This window comes from Chenopodium album, chromosome 2, assembly GCF_948465745.1.
Source record: "Chenopodium album chromosome 2, dcCheAlbu1.1, whole genome shotgun sequence".
NCBI lineage: Eukaryota > Viridiplantae > Streptophyta > Magnoliopsida > Caryophyllales > Amaranthaceae > Chenopodium > Chenopodium album.
In genome coordinates, this window is record NC_137835.1 from 8,176,794 (window position 1) to 8,200,214 (window position 23,421).

The following is a 23,421-nucleotide window of genomic DNA, read 5'->3' on the forward strand; positions in this document are numbered from 1 at the left end:
TCAATCCGATTAGAATAGGATACGCAGACATGTCGAATAAGACCCTTTAGGAGTTAGGAGTAGAGCAAAAGAAAGGTAAGGAAATCCCCATAGTCATCGACATATTATTGTTACATTTCCATTGTTCTTTCTATATAAACTTTCTCGGTTTCTTTTATTTACATTACTTTTAATTTCAAGTTTGTCAATGTACTGTATTATTTATATCTTTAATATACTTAATAATGTTAAATTTAATATTATAAAGATATTTTAATTTTTAATTGAGGTAAATTTAGTAAGTTCCCAACATTTTTTCACAAGTGTAATGAGACTAATGGTGTATCATGCAAAAATGAAAAATGCAACCTCACTTTATTGATTCCTCTTCTTAGCATAGGTGCATAGGTACATACGTACATTGCCTTATTAAAAGACTTAAATAAATAAATAAAAACATAGAGTTGAATCAATTAAGCTAGTTTCATCCAAGCAGGTCTTGAAGACTCTGAACGAAGCTATTCGTGTAAGAGTCCTCAAGACCTTCCTTCAAAAGAAACTCTCTCCATTTAGCATGGTTCGCCCTAATTTCTCTCCCAACTTCACTCTCCAGTTCCATAACCGATGAGACCGCCTTTTCGATAGCCTCCTTAGTGAAGTACCCATCATTGTCACGCCTCTCAACTTCTATACCAACCTTCAACTCTAATCTCATAAATTTTGCATTGAAGAATTGATCCACTGCTTGAGGCATCAACACTAGTTGACATTCACTTACCATAGCTTCGGATAGAGAACCCGAACCACAATGATTTAGGAAACATCCTACGGAAGGATGCTGTAAGATGAGTTGTTGTTGCACCCAACCCCCGTGCATGATTCCCCTTCCCTTTGTTCGTTCTATAAACCCTTCTGGCATGGCCGACTCTATGGTTAAGTAACCTTCAGGCGGCTTTAGAGCTGCCAAAAATGGCCTACCTGCAAAATGTAGCAACCAAACTCAAATCAACAGTATATTTAGATTTTTTTTTTTTAACAATACTAGAATTCTAGATAGACATTTGTTGGGCTAAACCAAAGCACAAGGAGCTTAGAAGAGAGGTTGACTACATGTAGGACTGAAAATAATGGGTGATGCTTAATCTACCAATCTAATGTAGCACTTATTCATTGGTTACTATGACACTTATTTTAATTCTAACAGGTCAATTTTGGACAATGACCTCAACTCACAAGTGGGGATTATAATTTAACATACTTTCTCCGTTATTATTTTATTGCACCATAATGACTTTTACATCATTCATAAAAATTTCTTTGACCATTTTTTGTGAATTAGTCGTAAAATAAGTCATGTGAAATCTATTTAAGTTCATCTTAAAATCTACTTTTCAAATATCATTTTTTAAAAAAAATACAATTAAAGATACTATTAAGCAAAGTAATGCATTTCGTCCCAAAAAAATAAAAAAATAATGCATTGACAAGCATGAAATCATTCATAGTGCAATAAAAAATTAAATTTGAATCTAATTTGAGCTTACCGGTGAGCTCAAGTCCAAGAACAAGTTCATGAAGCTGTTCTTTACCCAGAATACATTCACTACCAAGAGCACAAAACACCACACTACCACGACTAAAACCATTTAACCAACAATCAAATCGTTCATCCAGTCTCGAAGTTGCGGGTTTTGACAAAACGGGACCTGCTAGAAGAACAGGCTTACCAATAAGTTTCTCCACAAAATCACAATAAGCCCCTTCCATCTCCCTACAAGTCTTTGTAACAATGGCATCACTTTCTCGCATCACAAAACCGAGTTTGTCTAAAACCCTCATTCCCCTTAGTATTACACCATTGCATATATTAGCGAGGACTCGTGCCTCGTGAGGGTGCAGCCTAATAGCCTGGCAAGGGAAACCGGGTGGCGGTCTACAAAGATCAGCCTCTGTGAAAAGATGATCATTTGGCAAGTTCCTTGCTTGAAGGCTAAAGTAAGCAAAGTTGATAAGACTTGGAGCGGTAAAATATATTGGCTTGGACCCGTGTTTTCGAGCCAACTCCGGTACCCACAAAGGCATGTCAAAGAAAACAAAGTCGGGTTTGAGAGTGGATAGATGCATATCGATTGCATCACGAGTCATGTCCATGGCAACGATGAGACGGCGCGTGGCCGTGGTGGGTATATCGTTGGTTGTCTCCGCGTCAAGGGGAAGCCCCTCGACGTGAGGTACAACTATTGGGATGAAATGGATGAGTTGAGGGTAATGGTTTAAAGAGGATAATTTGAGTATTGCTTTGTTTGGGAGAATGAAGGATATTTTGTGACCTCTTTTAGCTAGATTATTTGCTAAATGAAGAAATGGTGTAATATGGCCTATAGCAAACCAAGGATACATGACAATGTGGAGCGACATTTTTTTGTTTTGGGTATTGCTCAAAGTTTTTATTTCGATGACAATAATGTAATGACATCTCTTGGTTTTATAGAATGCTTATAAACACGTGTTTTCCTATAATAATATCATCAACCCCTAAAAAAATAAAATAATACTCCTTAATAACTTCCCAGGGTCATGCACTCATGCATCATAGTCTCATAGATGCCAACTGCCTCTAACAATGTGTATTAACTAATAAGACTATCTTTCGTAAAAAAATAATAAAATAATAAAAAAAATTAAAATTTATCTATCTTAGCTCCTTGCCTCCTTATAAATGTATCATTTTTTTTTTTACACCCTACATGTCATAACTCAAAGTAGTCGCAACAAAATATGTGTGTGTGTAACAAAATATGTGTGTGTGTCAGTGTGTATGTGTGTCAGTGCACAAATTTTAAATTTAAATTTGTAATTATACATTATTAAGACATATATAAAAGATTAATTAATATAATGAAATTTACATTAGGGTCTATTCACATTTACTGAACTGAACTGATTGGAGCTGAAATGAACTGACTGAACTGAATTGAGCTGAAATGAATATATTATGAGAGAGGAAAATTAGGAGCTGAACTGAACTAATTAGAGTTGAACTGAACTAAATTGAACTAAAATTAAGTAAATGTGAATAGGCCTTAACAATTATAATTATAATAATTGGGTAAATCAAAAATTTATAACCATATATTATTGTATATATATCACCGTGCATGACACGTAACCTAATAATAAGACTGATTGTGTTCATATTATAACGTGAAAAATAAATCAATCATAATGTTTATCATTTAAATAATATGGTAGTCATATTTCAAAAGAGCTACAAATTTTTAATTTTTTTTTATTTTTTACGATATCCTTCCATTATAATCCAGTACCTCGTCGAGTTCAAATAATTTCCAAATTCCAATTTCTTCAATTTGCATTGTTAAGATTAAGATCAAGCAGATATTCCACGGAGAGAATAAAATTGAAGATAAAAAAACCGCAGTTATCAGTTCGCCTTGCTCAACATTCTCTACTTATTCGCCTAACTTTGCCAGGGCAAAAACACTCCACGCTTTATAGTGGAAATGACACAAAGGCCTAACTTTATCGGCGACCAAATGAAGAGGAACTACCCACATTTAAAAATTAACACACATTAGACCCAACTGATTCAATGACCCACCTTCTATTATTGGTCTGATGTTTTCTTTTCTTTTCATCAAATAGCGGGGCGTTTGGCATTATTGCCATTTTTTTTAATGTTTTTTTCGTCCAAAATAAAATTAAATAATGTTTGGTAAAATAGTTTTAAAAATCATCTTAACAAATATCTCGGAAAAACTAAAAAAGTAAATCTAAAACTCCTTAAAGCAGTTTTATAGGACGGACTCACCGTGAGTCTGCCGCCAACACTCACAACACCATTCATTTACCAACTCTCACTAAAATCCAAATCCAACCATCACCACCTCGTTACCCACTTCCACCACCTTCCTCCACCACCACTTCATAAATATATAGCAAGGAGAAAAAAAATGAAACCCAAAAAACATAACCAAAAAATGCTCAGTCGACTTTTGACAACATAATATATGAATTTATAGTTTCTTCATAAATTACAATGTACAATTCAGAGATCTCTATAACCAACAAATGAAAACAATTTAGAAAAAAATGAAACCCAAAAACCAAAATTAGTTTTTAGTTTTTACAAAATATAAAACTAAAAACGATGCTAAACAAACCCAAAAGTTATGGCCATTTGGTAGGGAGAATAGTTCATTTTATGTTCATTCTTTCATGTTAAAAGGGCGAGGAATACTTTAGCCCATTTGGTGGCAAGATGAGACTCTAGGGATTGTGATGAACTTGTTTGTTGTGGTCCTTTCCCTCAAAGCCTTATGGCTTTGGCGGATCTTGATTTAATTTAATGCCATCCCCGTCGTTTTCAAAAAAAAAAAAAAAAAAAAAAAAAAAAAAGTTAAGCACTTAAGCGTATTTCTTAATTATGTTACCCATTAACAGGAGTTTTAAAAGGACTAATGTTATGAATTTATTGATATATAGCAAAGAGATAATGGTAACTTAGTACAGTAATCAATGTGATGAGACCACATATTATAACTTTAATTTTCAAGTTTTAGTTGTACCACTATAGTCATTGTGGATTTGTGGTAACATCCCAACCAATTATTATAATTTATAAGACTATTATACTACTAATGGCAAACCTACTTGTATATATATTAGCTTCAAAGTATACCATTATAACAATTTTTCATACCATTATAACAATTGAAAAAATAGAGGGGACAGTCGTCGATCTTTTTTGTGGTCATTGAAGGAGAGGCAAGCGATCGGTTTTTTGATGGCCCGTGCTAGGTCTAGGCTAGGGTTTAACAGTGGGGGAAGGGGAGGGGAGGAAGTACTAATGAAGGTTTGATATGTATTTGCAAATACATATCAAACCTTAAAATATTAAATAGTATTGTAAGCACACTGGGGTGAGAGAAAGGAGGAGAGAGATTGGCAAGTGGGACCAATTTTTAAATGTACCACTAAAAACTTATATAATATTATTAAATATGTAGAGATATTATTTCTATACGTAGTTGGTACCACTAAATGAATATACAGTACCATTGAATGAATATATAATGCCACTGAATGTTCAGTGATATTATTTGATCATCTAGTGATACTATTAATCACCCAGTGGTACACTTAAATTCAACACGTGGGGGTGAGAGAAAAGGAGGACAGAGATGGGTAAATTTCATGCGAAATGTCTCAAATGCCCCTTGATATGTATATACAAGTACCTATCAAACCTCCCTTTGGAAGGCCTCAAGGGGAAGGAGTGTTGGTCGGTAAGGATTTTAGGTGTTTTATTTTATTAATTGGACCAATCATGTGTTGACACGTGTCATGATATTTGATATAACATTCCATTAACTCGTTGTTGACCGGTTGGGCTTGCTGGAGGTGAACTCATATCAAAGGTTGGATTAGTAGATTATATTACCTTTTAAAAGTATGAGAAAACACTTATAAATAGTGTAAGGACAATTATATCCTTAAAATGTTTATTTACCTATATACCGCTAATCCCCTATTGATATATGATATTAATTGCATCTAAGTTTTTCCTTATGTGATTGAATAATAAACTCTTGTAATTAGTGTTTGGAAAATTATACCCTCTAAAATGTTTATTTACTTATTTGCTTTCATTCATGTTAAAATACCTCGGTCCGCAGTCATGTGAGAAGTAGCACCAGTGTCTAGATAGTAATTCCCATCCTACTGACATAGAAGTAGCGATGCATTCTCTTTCATCTTCTCAGCCGGATGGGAATTACTATCTAGACACTGGTGCTACTTCTCACATGACTGCGGACCGAGGTATTTTCTCTTCTTATTTCAATTCGAGCATTAAAAATAATAACATCGTTGTGGGTAGTGGACATCTAATTCCAATTGTTGGTCACGGTAGTACTATTTTACCTTACCCTTATCCCCCTTTTCACCTAAATGATGTTTTACATGCTCCTAAATTAATTAAGAATTTAATATCTGTCCATAAATTCACTAAAGATAATAAAGTTTCCATTGAATTTGATCCCGATGGTTTTTCTGTTAATGATTTACAGACGGGAGCCAGAATAGTGAGATGTGACAGTACCGGTGACCTTTATCCTCTATTCTCCAATATTCAAGCCACTCCTCTAGTCAATAATTCTGCTTTTTCTGCTATTTCTTCCGACCTTTGGCATAATCGCCTAGGCCATCCCGGTGATGTAGTTCTTAGGTCTCTTAGTAGCAAAAATTTTATTGATTGTAATAAGGCTTGTAAGAGTTTTTGTTCCTCATGTCCCCTTGGGAAACATTCTAAATTACCGTTTTATGATTCTATGTCGCACATTGCTTCCCCTTTTGATATAATTCATAGTGATCTTTGGACTTCGCCAATTTTGAGTTCTTCCGGCCATTGTTATTATGTATTATTTCTTGATGATTACAGTAAATTCTTGTGGACTTTTCCAATTGCAAAGAAATCTCAAGTAAAACACTTGTTCATCAAAACCTTTCATAGTCTTGTCCACACACAATTTAATCGTAATATCAAGACTTTTCAATGTGATAATGGTACGGAGTATGTTAATGGCACATTTAAAGATTTCTTTGATCACCATGGGATGCTTTTTCGTCTTTCTTGTCCTCATACTTCACCTCAAAATGGGAAAGCCGAACGTCACATAAAATCTATAAACAATATTATACGGACCTTACTTGCTCATGCTTCCTTGCCACTCTCCTTTTGGCATCATGCTTTAGAAATGGCAACATATCTTCTAAACATTTTACCAACCAAAGTTTTAGGATTTCAATCACCGACTCAAATTCTATATCAATGTAACCCAATTTATTCGGAGTTACGTGTCTTTGGTTGCCTATGTTTTTCCTTATTCCCGTCCACTTCCATTCACAAATTACAAGCACGGTCCACTCCTTGTGTCTATCTTGGTCCGGCTGTAGGGGATTATAGGTACTACGTAGCGGAAATAATCATGAATCATATTCATATAGCACCTAACCAAGGATCTCATGCATAACACATAAAGAGTAAGAATAATACCTTTGAAGCGTGATTCCACAAGTGATCGAGCAAGAACAATAAGGAGAACAAGAACCCCACGTGTGATTCCTCTACTTAGTCCACGAGCACGGATTAAACCTCCCCTAATGCTAGTTAGTTGTGACTGAACGCTTCAATCAACCTTCAACGGAGATCCGAGTCACGATCACACCACACCACCACCCACGCGCCACCACACGCGCCGCCCACAAGGGAGGGCCGTACGGACAGGGAGGAGAGAGAGTGAAGGCCGAATAGAGAGAGAGAGAATTAGGGTTTTGGGATGCTTGGTTGCTTGTGTGACAATTTACTGTATGTCAATTGTTCTATGATGCAACCCTAGGCATGGTTTATATTTATAGATCATATCTAGAAATAAAACCATGTCATGTCCAAAACCCATTAGACTCTTCTAATTAACCAAGCCCAAATATCAATGTGGTATGTCATGAACTCATGAGGCCCAATAATGGGCCTCTAACTTGTTTAACCCAATACTCTTATGTGTGACCTTGTAGGATCCATTCTATGAGGCTTTGGGCCATTAAGCTAGCCCAAAGATCAATTGTCATATCTAGCACCAAACATTGACGACCCAATAGAATGAACTTATTATCTCCATAATAGTGATCCTTGATATATCTAGTAATTGCACTTATCGAAGACATAACTCCTTCAATCTCCCACTTGTCTGAGACAAGTGCGCAATATTCAAATTCCTTAAGTCAATGTGTGTCGATTTGATAATATGATTGCATCTCATGTCGTGATCATATTAGTCTACAAATCTTTTCTTGAAAACTGAGTGAGAATCCTCAGTTATCAGAACCTCAACAAACTGTTTGTTTCTGATTCTGGCAGACCTACGAGGGGTAGAAGCAACAACAGAAATATTCTCTCCAACTCTTTAAAGATTTTCGCAAGAACTAGGTTCAAGTGGGACGATAGGAGTCTCGCTAGTCGAATTAGCTTGCTCCGACACATTATCAATCGACTCATGCGCCCTCGCCTCTGATGTGGTGTTATCCACATCCATTTGTTGCTCGTCTCGAATTTCTTCGAGAACCACTTTACTCCCACTTGGCTTTCTAGACAGGAATTCCTTTTCTAGAAAGACACCATCGCGAGCAACAAACACTTTGTTATCTTCGCGATTGTAGAAGTAATACCCTTTTGTTTCTTTTGGATAGCCCACAAAGAAACATTTGTCTGATTTAGGTTGTAGTTTATCACCTTGTAAACGTTTTACATAGGCTTCACATCCCCAAATCTTGAGAAAAGACAACTTTGGAGTTCTTCCATTCCATATCTCATATGGAGTCTTTTCAACTGCTTTGGACTGGCTTCTGTTTAGTATTCTAGCAGCTGATTCTAATGCATATCCCCAAAATGATATGTGAAGATCAGTAAAGCTCATCATGGACCTTACCATATCAAGTAAAGTCCTGTTCCTCCTTTCTGACACACCGTACCATTCAACTGTGGCGTTCCTGGAGGAGTTAACTGTGAAAGTATTCCACAGTTAATCAGATGTTCATCAAACTCTTGGGTTAAATACTCACCACCACGATCTGATCGTAATGCTTTAATCGTCTTCCCAAGTTGGTTTTGTACCTCATTCTGGAATTCTTTGAACTTTTCAAAGGATTCCGATTTGTTATTCATTAAGTAGACATAACCATATTTACTTAAATCATCAGTAAAAGTAATGAAGTAGTTAAACCCACCCCTTGCTTTTGAACTCATTGGTCCACACACATCCGTATGTATGAGTCCCAAAAGATCACTAGCTCTTTCACCTATACCCGTGAAGGGTGACTTAGTCATTTTCCCAAGCAAGCATGACTCACAATTTTCAAATGATTCTTAATCAAATGAAGAAAGAAGTCCATCCTTATGTAATTTCTGGATGCGCTTTTGGTTATGTGACCAAGCCTACAATGCCATAGGTAAGTTGGGTTTGAACCATCTGTTTTCTGCCTTTTATGATCAATATTGTAGACATGGGTTGTATATTCTAATACATACAAACCATTAATTAATTTGGCGTTGGAATATAACATATTTTCTTTCGAAATAAAACAACACTTGTCTCTTATTTCAAATGAAAAACCTTCAGAATCTAAAACAGGAACTGAAATAATGTTTTTAGTTATTGTTGGTACATAATAACAGTTATTAAGCACCAAAATAAGTCCAGAGGGAAGTCTCAAATGATAGCTTCCAATAGCAAGTGCAGCAACTTTTGCTCCATTTCCTACTAGAAGCGTTACTTCCCCTTTTGCCAAGTTCTTACTTTCTTTCAAGCCCTGCACGTTATTAACGATATGAGCACCACATTCGGTATCAAATACCCAAGTGGAAGAAGAAGTAAGATTAATTTCTACAACGAAAACATCAAGTAACTCTTTACCTTCAGTTTTCACTGGTGTATAGTGGGGACACCCTGGTGTATGGCATGGCCAACTACCGCAAAAGAAGCATTCGCTTCCTCTCCTCTTCAGGAACTCCTCAGCATGGTTAAGCAACAGATTGATCAATGTCACCGAAGATCCCTCATCATTATGAGTGAGCTTGACAATGTCAAAACCATCATGGAGTGAGAACAAAATAATATCATGAGCAGAGTCATCATCGATCGGTTTTCCAAGGACATCCATTTGATTGAACATTTCAATCAATTCCCTTACATGGGCCCTTACTGACTGACCAGGCATGAGTCTTTTAGCCATTATTTTACAATGGACATTGTAAGCCTCATACCTTACACTGTCAGTCCAGGAATAGTAAATCTGAGGGATCGAGTTAACGACCTCTCTTACATTTTGATCATTTATGCCTCCACTACCTAGTGCCCCTATGCCACCTCGACAGATAGCACGAAGACATTTATACAATATGGTTAGCTCATAGTTCCTGAATCTTCTTTTCCAACAAGTTGGAATAGATTCTAAAATGAGCTCTCTGATTTTCTCTGCAGCTGAAACAATTTCAGCATGCCTTTCAGCTCCATACTTTTCTGTATATTTGCTTTTAACAGGAATGTATAAACGAGATTCAAACCCATGGCTTGTGAGAACATTTCTCAACTCCTTTTCCCATTCCCTGAAGTTTCTGAGATTCGGCCTTAAGTTAAGTTTCATTGGTAAAATTGTGTTGTCGTATAAGTTATTCATCTACAAACAAAAACAAAACGAGGCAAAATTCAAAAATTATGTTTAATAAACTTTTAAAGTACCATAAGCGATTATAAAATTGGTAACTTTAAAACATTCATTCAATTTAATTGATCCCTATTGAATAGAATGATTCCAAGATCCTTTATTTGTGCAATAATTGACCGGACTGAGGCCCTACCATCAAACATTGCATTTTCAAGGTGAGTAAACTCTTTACTGATTACAACTCTTTGTAATTCTTGGTTGAATAATTACCCATCACATGTTTAATTATTACCCTTAGCTTCAAGGTTCTAAACTCTTTAGGTAACCTTGTTGAGTATAACCAATTAAAAGTGTAAAACGTGATTTACCCCCACTCCCCTAAGATATAGTATGACACCCAGCTGAGGCATGACCTGCCATAAATATCGAAGGTTTCATCGGGTTTTTAATTGGGAAAGCAACCTCAATATTACTGGGACCTAGATTCATTATGTTGTGATTATTTAGTGAACTCTAGCGCATCATCAAACAACATGAATAAAATCTAACATGCATAATCTACTAATGCAAAATAAAACATGACATAGTATGGCCCCTTAATCCTAAGAAAACTAATAAAGCAAAAGCTCCCACTTGAACCATCATGGATCTCATCCATCTTGCTCCTTTGGGCCTCCACTCCATGGATTCTTGGATTAACTGCAACCTGTAATTCTATTCTATTCTATTCTATCTACTAATTAAATAAAATAAAATAAATTACAAAAATACTTAACGGTACGCAGACCGTATTTAGATTACAAAAATACGAAACGATGCGCAGATCGTATTTAGAATCTATGGGCCATACTAGTCTATATAGCAATATATATAACATCATATATTATAAAAGGCCATATAATAAATCACTCATCATGCTTTCCTAGACTACAACATCGAATGTTCACAGTAAAGGAAACATGGCTCCTAAAATATCTCATATTTTAATTAATTACTGTAATTAGATAGTATCATATATTATTCATGACCAATTATAAAATATCATATATTTTAATTAAGGTATGAGATAGAATCAAATCTTATTTTAATTATGGAAGATAAATCATATTTATTTTCCATGATTATCCTAACCTTTAGGAGATTCTATCCTAATTACTTGCCAATCACAAATTTTAAATCAATTAATATCCTAAAATAATTATGGGATAATCATATTATTTAATCAATTATTATCCAAATAGAATCTTTTGCTCCATAATTATCCTATCTTAACAAAATTAACAACTTTAATTTTGTTAATTATCTCTTCAAAATCAAAACTTATCTTTTTTTTTTAATTTTAATTTTGAAAACTGATTTTATTCAAAATAAAGTAAAAAAATTTTTTTTTTTTTTTTGAAAAAACCGCGTCAGCCACCGTGGTGTGGCCAGCCGAAGCCGGCCACGGTGGCCGCACACCTTGCGGTGTGCGCTGCCCCTGCAGCGACGCGCGGACAGCAGCAGCAGCACACACATCGGGGTGGTGCACTGCTGCGCTGCCCCTTTGACTGATCCGTGCCCAGCCCGCCCGCCCTCCTGGACCACCACCGGTGCGGCAGTCGCCGTGGCTGCGCCACCCTGCCGCGGCTGCCGCACCTCAATTCCCTTTTTTTTTTGATTTTTAATTTAAAACAAAACATTTTTATTAAAATTAAAATTAATGTGGTCCATCCAATTTTAAAATTAAATCATATTCAATTTTAAAATTAGGGTTCTTCATGAATTTAATCCCAATTCAATTTAACTTTTAAATTAAATAGGTTGATCATGAAAAATTCATAATTTATCATGAAATCAATTAGATTAAAATCTTTAAACATAAAACTTTCGAATTAAATCAAAATCAAAAACACAAATTTCATAAATTAGGGTTCTTGATTTCGAAATTTTCGAAATATTAAGGGGGGGGGGGGTTCGAATTTTTGAACTTGATAGGGAAAATTTCGGATCTTTTTAGGGCTAATATGGAGCAAATTAAACACCTTTAATGATTCTATATTGTTAAATCACATTTAATATAATAATTGACCCATAATTAAAATATTCTCCCTCCTAATTGAATTAAAATTGTGGATTAACAAAGGTTTAATACTCAATATATGTAATTGCAAGAGGCTAACTGATACCACTGTAGGGGATTATAGGTACTACGCAGCGGAAATAATCATGAATCATATTCATATAGCACCTAACCAAGGATCTCATGCATAACACATAAAGAGTAAGAATAATACCTTTGAAGCGTGATTCCACAAGTGATTGAGCAAGAACAATAAGGAGAACAAGAACCCCACGTGTGATTCCTCTACTTAGTCCACGAGCACGGATTAAACCTCCACTAATGCTAGTTAGTTGTGACTGAACGCTTCAATCAACCTTCAACGGAGATCCGAGTCACGATCACACCACACCACCACCCACGCGCCACCACACGCGCCGCCCACAAGGGAGAGCCGTACGGACAGGGAGGAGAGAAAGTGAGGGCCGAATAGAGAGAGAGAGAATTAGGGTTTTGGGATGCTTGGTTGCTTGTGTGACAATTTACTGTATGTCAATTGTTCTATGATGCAACCCTAGGCATGGTTTATATTTATAGATCATATCTAGAAATAAAACCATGTCATGTCCAAAACCCATTAGACTCTTCTAATTATCCAAGCCCAAATATCAATGTGGTATGTCATGAACTCATGAGGCCCAATAATGGGCCTCTAACTTGTTTAACCCAATACTCTTATGTGTGACCTTGTAGGATCCATTCTATGAGGCTTTGGGCCATTAAGCTAGCCCAAAGATCAATTGTCATATCTAGCACCAAACATTGACGACCCAATAGAATGAACTTATTATCTCCATAATAGTGATCCTTGATATATCTAGTAATTGCACTTATCGAAGACATAACTCCTTCACCGGCCCCCAATCATAGAGGTTCCAACACTACAAGAAAAACACCTTTCCGTGGCGATTATAATAACGTTTAGTATCGATTGTTTATGCCACAAAAACTTTCCCCAACAAAAGACTATTTGATACAAGATCCCCCGTTGCCTTAGCCTTTGGTAGCGCTTTTTGCATTCGTTGGGGTTGATCCTTATATTCGATACGAAAAACTAGATCCAAGCGTGATGAATACTGTAGCGATTATAATCGTTGTAAAAGCCTAATCATACCTCAAATGAGATCACATATGATAGCGATTGTAATCGAGGCTATTGTTTTATGGTTGCGTTTGTAATCGACATTATTTGTTAGTTACCGTAGTGATTACAAACACCACCGTTGAAACTTATCGTAGCGAATACAATTGTTACTATTTGTATCTATTGTGGCGAATGAATCGATACATTTGGTAATTTTGGTGGCACTTACAATCAACACTAGTGCTTAATTATAGTGTCAAAAGCAATCGACACTATTTAGTTTTTATTGTAGCGACTAGAATCGATACTAATAGTACTTATTATAGTGTGAAGGATTGACGTTATTAGTCTTCTCGGACTGAGAAAGCGGAACTGCTATCTGTAAAAAGTATTTGTAATCAATATTATAGAAGTCATAAAATTCATATTAAAATTCATATTATAAGTTTCCACACTCAAAATTATTATTACATTAAAATAAATATTATAGATCATGATTCCAAAGTATTAACAAATATCACTTCAAATAGTGCAAAGAAAAAAATAATTCCAGTTAGTAGATGAAAACAAATACACTAACAAGAAAAATTTAACAACTACTTAGTATATAATAGTGTAGATAATGTAAAAATTCCCTAAAGAGAGCCGAACTTCATCATATCCAATTTATAATCATCTGCATATAAAAGAGGCAAAAATAAGTTTATTGATACAACTTTAGAGAGATGGAATATGCAATTTAACTTATTATAAAATATTTGTTACCTGATGCCAACAAAAGCATTTGCCGATCAAGTTGTCATGACTAGCCGGTAAAATCGTCATCATCCTATATCATCAAGCCATTGTGATTTGTCAAATTTTCAAACATCTTTAAATAGATAACTTACTTTTATCAATATTTAGAGACAACTTGAAACATGAAAGGTACAACTCTAACTTATTAAGTAAACACTAATTATTAATCAAGGTCAAAGGCAAGCAATCCAACAAAGTAGCTTTGATTAGTAAGATAGATTAAATAACTTACCAATTCATCTACATTGGCTCCCTCTTGAGATGATGGTTTTTTTGGCAGAGTATTTGTTAGAAATTCAACTAACTTAGAGAGATTATCCTCTAAATATTCTTGTCTCTCATGCATCTGTTTCATGTCTTCCTTTGCCTTCTCATGCATTTCTTTCAATTCTTTTTGATGTTTTTCTTGTATCACCTTAATTCTCGCCTCAATTAAATTCTCAAATTGCACATTGTCACAATTATTTGAAGAAATCAAACGTAATTGGCTAGCTTATGAGTTATCTCTTATAATAGACGAACTAACTCCAAAACCAACTCCACGCAGTTTGCCATACTTTTCTGGCTTATTAATAACTTGATCATATATATCACCCGACCATGCAATTCTTCCTTCAGATTGTTCAACACCACCAGGAATTTCAGCTAGTTTTTCTTTCATCAACTCCTACATTATTGAATCTTTTACAGTTTTGCAATAGTATGTAAAAAAAATATTGTAAGTAGGAGTGTTTTTAATGGTTCACTTACAATAGCTTTAGCTGATTCTTCATCTATCTTTTTTTTAATCCTTTGTCTTTCTATCCTTATGAGTATCAATATAAATTTGTGCTCGAGAAGGCTCCACACCATTAATAGTCTGAAATCAGTAACAAAATTCTATAATGAGATAATTTTCTAAGTAAAAGCAAAAGTAAAAAGAAATTAAAAAAACTCATTATAAAACCTTTTCTGCTCTTCTGCGAGCAAAACTCTTCCTTCCAGAACAATGAGGCATTTTTTGTTTCAATTGGTTGTTCTTATTCATAGTTGCACGCCTCTAATGAATATCAAAAATACATATTCACAAGTAAGAATATTAGTAAAGTTTACAATATAGCTCACAAGTAACAATAATATAGCCTTAAAAAAATAGCATAATATAACATAGTGGACTATGTTTTAAACTAATTAACATGCAGAATGATTTTTCAAAAATTTTGACAGCATCTCCACATAAAATGGGTAAACTAAATTTATTAAACCTGATAGCAGTCCTGCATTTTATATATCCAACAAACAACCAGTACAATATTTCCCAATATCACAACAAAATAAGATAAAAATAAAAAAATTACTCCAAACCAACACTAAAGGGACATAAAGTTAAATAGGAAAAGCATATCTTAGTCTTATCTTGTTCCCAATATGTAATTAATTTCAGCCATTGCTCGATAGGTACACGACCAGGCTCTAGTGCTAGCATAACTTTGTGTTTTTGCTACGACCATGACACCACTATTTTGTGTCTTCTTATTCCTTTCATAATCCTTAGTACGAAATCTGTAACCATTATTTGTATCAAAGGCATGGAATCTCTTGGCAACATGCATTGGACCAGTTGCAAGTGCTTTAACATCATCTGAGATTCTATCATCACTTTTATTGCAAGGATCATTCACCTAATAAATAAATTAAAAAAATAAAATCATTAAACTATGCTTATTAGGTGATCTAGCTAATCTATTTATTAAAAAAAAATAATCAACACTTACAAAATTTTTCAACCAGTCACTAAATTGTTCATTATGCATACGATCTAACTGAAGTTGTGTTGGGCGACTTCGTCGATGAATTCTCTTCAAAAAGGCTATGTGCTCACTGAATAATTCTAAAAAGTCAATAAATTTGAAGTTAATGAATGAAAATTAAAAATATGGTTGAGTAACAGGGGCTCATACTCTCTTAAAGCTTCAATTTCCTTACAATCAGAATTAAAAAGCACATATCTATGTGCCTGAACCTCTTGTCTTTCATCCATCATAAATCCTTTAATTTTTCCATAAGGTTGCCCAGTTGAAGCAAAAAGATCATAAAATTCAGTAGGTTCATCACTAGCTAAAGCATTAGATCTAGTTGAACGGTTTACTCTTCCATCAACATCAGCCATGTATCTTGAGCAGTATGTTAAGCATTCTTGTAGAAGATACCCACTTGCAATTGAACCTTCAGGACATGCTTTATTTCTCACATATGAACTAAGAGTTGATAAGTATCTACATATAATTTAAAAGAAAATTTAGATAAAAGATTGTAAAAATAAAACATAAATTAAAAAAAAAATTGAAAACTAATAACAATAGAAGGATAAAATGCATTAGTTACCTCTCAATAGGATACATCCAACGATAATGGACTGGACCGGCAATTATAGCCTCATCAGCTAAATGCACCACCAAATGCACCATTATTGTAAAGAATGTTGGGGGAAATATTTTCTCCATATTACAAAGTGTTATAACGACCTTTGACTTAAGATCGGTTAATTCTTGCACAATGAGTGTTTTTGAGCATAATACTCGGAAAAAGTCACACAGCTCAATCAACACCGAGGCCACTTTTTCAGTTACACTTTCTCGCATAGCAAGAGGAAGAAATAATTGCATCAACACATGGCAATCATGGCTTTTAAGCCCACTTAACTTTCGCTTCATTACACATCGGGAAATGTTTGATGCATAACCATCTGGAAATTTAACATTCTCCAAAACCTCACAGAAACGATCTTTTGCTGAATTACTTAAGTTATAAGGAGCAGGAGGCAAATAATATTTTCCCTTACTACGTTCAACAGGCCACAAATGTTTTCTTACTCCAATCTCTTTTAAAGTACGACGAGCTTTCAAGTTGTCCTTTGAGTTTTTTGGAACATTCAAAAGAGTATTAATTATATTGTCACACACATTTTTCTCTATGTGCATCACATCAAGATTATGACGCAATTGGACATCCTTCCAATAAGGAAGTTCAAAGAAAATGCTTAATTTTTTCCATGTTTTTTCTTTCACGCCATCAATTTGGCCTGCATGAGTTTTTCCAAGGGTAAAAGAAACATTCTTTAATTGTTCTAGCACATAATATCCAGATGGTGGACTAGGAGCTTGTCTATGTTCTTTGGTATTGTCAAAAGATTTTTCATCATCTCGATACTTATGATCTAAATCAAGATGCATTCGAGTGCCTAAATAACAACACTTTCCACTATTTTTGTATCTCTTAGACCACGTATGCTCATTACAACAAGGACACGCAATTTTACCATATACACACCAACCAGATAAGTTGCCATAAGCAGGAAAATCATTAATCGTCCAAAGAAGGGAAGCATGCATTTGAAAAGTTTCCTTGTTATAAGCATCATATGTGGGCACCCCTACCTCCCATAGCATTTTTAACTCATCTATAAGAGGCTGCAAGTAAATGTCAATATTATTCCCTGAAGCTTTAGGGCCAGATATTAGGAGTGAAAGCATAAGAAATGGCTTCTTCATGCACAACCATGGTGGCAAGTTATATGCCATTAAAATTACTGGCCATGTACTATGAGTGCTTCTCTTTTCACCAAATGGATTAAAACCATCAGTTGCCAATCCTAATCTGACATTTCGAGGTTCTGATGAGTACTCAGGATATATAGAGTCAAACTTCTTCCAAGCTTCAGTATCAGCAGGATGCCTTAAAACACCCTCTTCTTTTTTGCGATCTTTGTCATGCCATATCATTTTTTCGGCAGTTTTAGATGACATGTATAATCTTTGGAGCCTTGGTGTTAAAGGAAAATATCTTAAAACCTTAATCGGAAATTAAAAGAAAAGGCATTTAAGAGAAAAGGCATTTAAGAATCAAACAAATACAAAAAAAGAAGATAAAAGTTGCTTCCTCTAATATCTTTGTTATATTAAGTTGTAAGTAGTACTTGCACTCGTTAGAATTGAAGAATTATATCCTAAAAATGTACTCCCTCCGTGTTTTTTAATGTGCTACACTAAGAAGATGCGCCTGTTTTATTTTTAAAGCATTACACTTTGATTTTTTTGGGCAAAAAGTTACATTTCAATCTCTCCTCTCATAGTTCCCACCCAAACCCACTACTACTTTTCTTATTTTTTCTTTCTTACCATTTTTATTACTTTGTATTAAAATATTAGCCTCAATATTTTTCTTTTACAAAATCTTAATACTATAACTACCCCACTTACATCTTAATTTATTTTAAGTAATCAAATTACCAAAAATTATATGCCGTTAAAAGTTTAACACAATGAGCAAAGCTTTTTTTTTTTTTACTTCGTATCAACTACTATTATTATTTTTTAGCTCTTGTCTTGATTATAGTTATATAATTGAATTAGCATATACACCTTGAGAAGGTTAACTACTGATATGAATGTTCTTTCACATAATTTGAAAGTTTAAATCTTCTACAGTTTAAAAATTTTTCATTGTCTACTAGCAAGCTATTAAGTTTTATAATATGAACCATATAACATAAAGCAAATTAAACAAATAACAACCACTACCAAACAAAGTAATGAAATATAATCAACACTTACAAAATTTTCAATAACTTCATACAAAACAACAACATATAATTAATTGAACTTTAGAGTTAAGCGCAACTTACAAAAAAAAAATTTGCCGCAACGATAAACTTTAGAGCTTCCAACAATTAAGCCAAAAGAATCTGACAATCGAAAATCAAGAACATGTATAGTCCATTAGTGGAATGAACCGCATAAATCTACTTAATAACAACCACTACAAACATCTATTTGTAATCAAATATAAAAAAAATCATGAAATATCATAAACTTTAATATACAAAGTTCTTAAATTTCAATGTGACAAATGTAAGTAGTTTCAATTTTAAGACCAGTTGCAAATTTGTGTGATTAGCGTATTTCTTTTATGGTTAATTCTGTAAAAATATCAAATTTCTATACTCTGAAAAATTAAGGGACAATTAATTATTTGAATTCTTACCAAAATTATACATTCAAGCAATGAATTGATTGAAAATCAATTTACAGAGAGAAGAATTGAGGTAGCAGCATGCAATTATCTTATATAATGAATTCACGAATTAAAATAATAAAAAAAGTTGATAATTCAAGTATCAAATTCAATCTTTTACCTGAATCGCTTCTTGAATTTGAAGATCCAAGAGGTAAATTGATCGAGAATTAGATTGCATGTAGAAGAATTGGGGGTTTTTAAAAGGAATAGAGGTTTAGTTTTGCTTAACTGGTGAAATGTGAATCAAACTTAGTAAAACCTAATACTAAAAAAAAAACCCAAATAAATTTTCACGCAAAAATAATTTTTAGTGGGCGGGAGTTCTGTGGTAAAGTCCGGGAAACCAAAAAAAATTTGGTGAAATTTTTAAAGGAAAAAAAATCTCTTATAAGATTTTTAGTGTCGATTCTTGGGTTTAATGTAGCGATTGTCAATTGATACAATATCCATTCTGAGTAATAACTAGAGAATAAAGTGGGACTATTGAAATTTGGTTTTTTTGTACTGATTTTATTGGGGTTAATGTGGCGATTATTATGTGATACGATATCCTTTATTGTTTCCCAAACATCAGTTACATATCGTAGCGAATCTAAAATCACTACGAAATAATCGTCACGGAAAGGTGTTTTTCTTGTAGTGCAAATGCTATGACATGTCAAACGGAAAAATCATAATTTGTCGTCATGTGAAGTTTGTTGAAACCGTATTTCCCTTTTCTAAGCTCCACAAACCTCACAAAAATGACTACAATTTTCTGGACTCAAATCCAAATTTTTCTCATTTACATCACATTAGCACTAATTCCTCTAATTTGGACCACCACACTGACCCAAATTCCACTAGGGAAGTGGCGTCATCTACCCCACTACAATCTCCCATCTCTTCACATGGGCCGCACTCTCCAAGCCCAACTCCAACTACTCCATCTCCAGTTGGGCCCCACTCATCAAGCTCACGGCCCACACCCGGTACTGTCACTCTGCAGGCTCCAGACAAGCAGCCCAATTCGCCCCCTCTCTCCCCTATGCGAACTGGGCCACCTCCCTAAGAAGCCCATGAGCCTTCCACAACCCAGCCTACGCATTCTTTGCCTACTTCCCACTCAATGACAACAAGAGCAAACGATGGGATACACAAACCCAATCCAAAATATTTTTCTAACTTAGCTACCACGACTACCCCCACTGTCTCTCCATTACCCAAAGATCCAGTCAGTGCTATTCGTGACACACATTGGAAAAATGCAATGTTAGAAGAATTTAATGCTCTTATTGATAATAAAACATGGGAATTAGTACCTAGGCCACCGAATGTGAATGTAATCAGTTCTATGTGGATTTTTCGTCACAAACGAAAATCTGATGGTTCATTTGAGCGGTATAAAGCCCGCCTTGTGGGTGACGGGAAAACTCAGCAGTAGGGTATTGATTGTGATGAGACATTTAGTCCGATTGTCAAACCGGCTACTATTCGTACTGTTCTTAGTATTGCTATCTCTAAAGATTGGCCTATCCACCAATTAGATGTCAAGAATGCTTTCTTACATGGTTATCTCAATGAGACAGTTTATATGCATCAGCCCATGGGTTTCCGTGATAAGAGTCGCCCCGATCATGTGTGTTTACTAAGGAAATCTCTTTATGGCCTCAAACAGGCTCCACGGGCCTGGTATCAGCGTTTTGCAGATTTTGTTGCCACTATCGGTTTTTCTCACAGTCAATCTGATAACTCATTGTTCATTTACAGACATGGCTCGGATGTGGCATATATTTTGTTGTATGTTGATGATATAATCCTTACAGCCTCTTCAGACAGGTTACGAAAGCATTTCATGGCTCTTTTAGGTGGCGAGTTTGCTATGAAGGACTTGGGTCCTCTCAGTTTTTTCTTAGGGATTGCTGTATCCCGCAATGCTAATGGTCTGTTTTTGTCTCAGACACAGTATGCCACCGACATCATAGACAGAGATGGTATGGCTAATTGCAGCTCTTGTGCTACTCCTGTTGACACCAAACCTAAACTCAGTGCTTCAGCAGGCTCTCCATGTGAGGACCCCTCCAAGTACCGCAGTTTGGCAGGTGCTTTACAATATCTCACTTTTACCAGACCGGACATCTCCTATGCAGTTCAACAGATTTGTCTCCATATGCATGATCCCAGGACCGAGCATATGAATGCTCTTAAGCGTATTTTGCGCTATTTACAGGGTACTTTGTCTTATGGTCTGCACTTATATAAATCCTCTGTCAATAAGCTTGTCTCTTATACTGATGCTGATTGGGGAGGATGCCCGGATACTAGACAATCCACCTCCGGCTATTGTGTATATCTTGGTGATAACTTGGTAAGTTGGTCATCCAAAAGACAACCAACCTTATCGAAATCCAGTGCCGAGGCCGAGTATAGAGGAGTAGCTAATGTTGTTTCCGATTCATGTTGGATCCAAAATTTATTACTCGAACTTCACTGCCCCATTCATAAAGCTACTCTGGTTTATTGTGACAATGTGAGTACCATTTATTTATCAGGAAATCCGGTACAACATCAGCGTACCAAACATATTGAGATGGACATTCATTTTGTCAGGGAAAAGGTTGCTAAGGGCGAGGTACGAGTTCTACATATTCCCTCTCGTTATCAGATTGCAGATATTTTTACTAAGGGATTACCTCGTATTTTATTTGAAGACTTTCGAAACAGTCTCTGCGTTCGTGAGCCTCCCGTTTCGGCTGCGGGGGTATGTTAGAATATATAATCCATATATTCTACAGCTGTACATATTGCCTAGTTTGTTAAGGATTTATTTTGAAAATATTCTGTCCATAATTGTAGCGCATCAGTTGCTAGTTTCTAGGCTAATTATACTCTCTGTACATTGTATATATATCTCTTAATGATAATGAGAAAGGCAACACATTACCTTCTTTCAAATAGTATTGTGCGGATATTTTCCCTTATTTATGTTGCCCACAACTGAAAGACAAAAATGACTTTTTAAATATGGCTAACTATGGTGTGCGCATTAGGCAATTAGCCACCCTTGTATAATCAAAACTTTGGATTATTCAAATTAAATCAACCAAAGTTGAGATTATTAAAATGAATTTTTCCTAATTAAAATAGACATTAGGAATGACACGTACATGTTGATCATCTGATACAATTTATCTCATTTTTTTCCATAAATTGTAGTTTGAGGATATTTGTATATTGTATTATAATAAACATACTAGGTTAGATCCCGTGCCATGTACGGTGATCTATAGTTATATTTATACTTATAGATTACTGATTGATAAGTATTATTATAAATTAGTCGATGAATAACAAATTATGTGATAGGTTGATTTGATATTTGCACTTTTTAATTGAAACATCTAATATCTTATATACAACAAAAAAAAATAGAAAAAAAATATTAAAAAATCTTTTTCTTTTTGTAAAATTGGTCACCAATTGTAAGAATATAATTTTTGTTTATAGTTGCCTAAGTTTCTTTTAGAAAGAGTTGTGAAATCTTTTTATTTTGGATATAATAATTACTACATTAATATGGTTATGTATAAAAATAATATTATATTTTTGTAAATGATTTGTTTCCTTAATTAATAAAATTTTTCAATTAAAAAAAATAATAATTAAGGACAACACTAGAAGATGACATGTGTCATTGCTGGTGTGTCTTTTAGTATATAGTACTAGGTAAGATCTCGTGCCATGCACGGTTTTTCACTTTTTGTTACGAATTATTAATTTATAAATATATTTAAATATAAAATATAATTTGGTCCAAAATCAATTTCTTATATCATCCTAATTGAAACTACTTAAAATATATATATATATATATATATATATATATATATATATATATATATATATATATATATATATATATATATATATATATATATATATATATATATATATATATATATATATATATATATATATATATATTTTAAGTAGTTTCAATTAGGATGATATAAGAAATTGATTTTGGACCAAATTATATATATAATCTTTTATGACTGCATATATTATATTTGTTATTCAAACTTTCTTCTATTTTGAACCATGGTGGCTATATTCATGATACTTTTTACTATAATAATCTTTATACATTAAAAAGTAATTACTTATATATAAAGATATGTTTAGATAT

The 23,421-nt window shown here is 34.3% G+C and overlaps 3 protein-coding genes and 1 long non-coding RNA gene across 4 annotated transcripts in view; all 4 read right to left on the reverse strand.

Annotated features, from left to right (window-relative positions):
* The window catches only part of LOC145595143 (putative phospholipid hydroperoxide glutathione peroxidase), a 167,034-nt gene that overhangs the window by 137,538 nt on the left and 6,075 nt on the right, over positions 1–23,421 (reverse strand). The window lies entirely within an intron of this gene.
* Positions 388–2,075, reverse strand: LOC145582074 (UDP-glycosyltransferase 79B30-like). The gene is made up of 2 exons (XM_081639108.1): positions 1,524–2,075; positions 388–957 (listed from the first exon to the last, which is right to left on the reverse strand). The coding sequence occupies exons 1-2, from the start codon at positions 2,059–2,061 to the stop codon at positions 464–466; spliced, it is 1,032 nt and encodes a 343-aa protein (XP_081495234.1). The 5' UTR covers positions 2,062–2,075; the 3' UTR covers positions 388–463.
* LOC145582084 (uncharacterized) lies at positions 13,805–15,252 on the reverse strand. Its single transcript, XR_014099749.1, has 5 exons — positions 15,145–15,252; positions 14,949–15,057; positions 14,431–14,865; positions 14,166–14,229; positions 13,805–14,076 (listed from the first exon to the last, which is right to left on the reverse strand). It is a non-coding gene; the product is annotated as an uncharacterized LOC145582084 (long non-coding RNA).
* LOC145582091 (uncharacterized) lies at positions 16,007–16,703 on the reverse strand. Its single transcript, XM_081639119.1, has 2 exons — positions 16,563–16,703; positions 16,007–16,453 (listed from the first exon to the last, which is right to left on the reverse strand). Exons 1-2 carry the CDS (start codon positions 16,679–16,681, stop codon positions 16,069–16,071), a joined length of 504 nt encoding a protein of 167 aa, XP_081495245.1. The 5' UTR covers positions 16,682–16,703; the 3' UTR covers positions 16,007–16,068.

Coding starts and splice junctions, on each gene's coding strand:
- LOC145582074 (XM_081639108.1), bottom strand. CDS start 2,061: ATGCCTTTGTGGGTACCGGAGTTGGCTCGAAAACACGGGTCCAAGCCA. Junction 958..1,523: donor TCTTGGACTTGAGCTCACCG/GTAAGCTCAAAT, acceptor TACATTTTGCAG/GTAGGCCATTTTTGGCAGCT.
- LOC145582091 (XM_081639119.1), bottom strand. CDS start 16,681: ATGGAGAAAATATTTCCCCCAACATTCTTTACAATAATGGTGCATTTG. Junction 16,454..16,562: donor TGGATGTATCCTATTGAGAG/GTAACTAATGCA, acceptor AATTATATGTAG/ATACTTATCAACTCTTAGTT.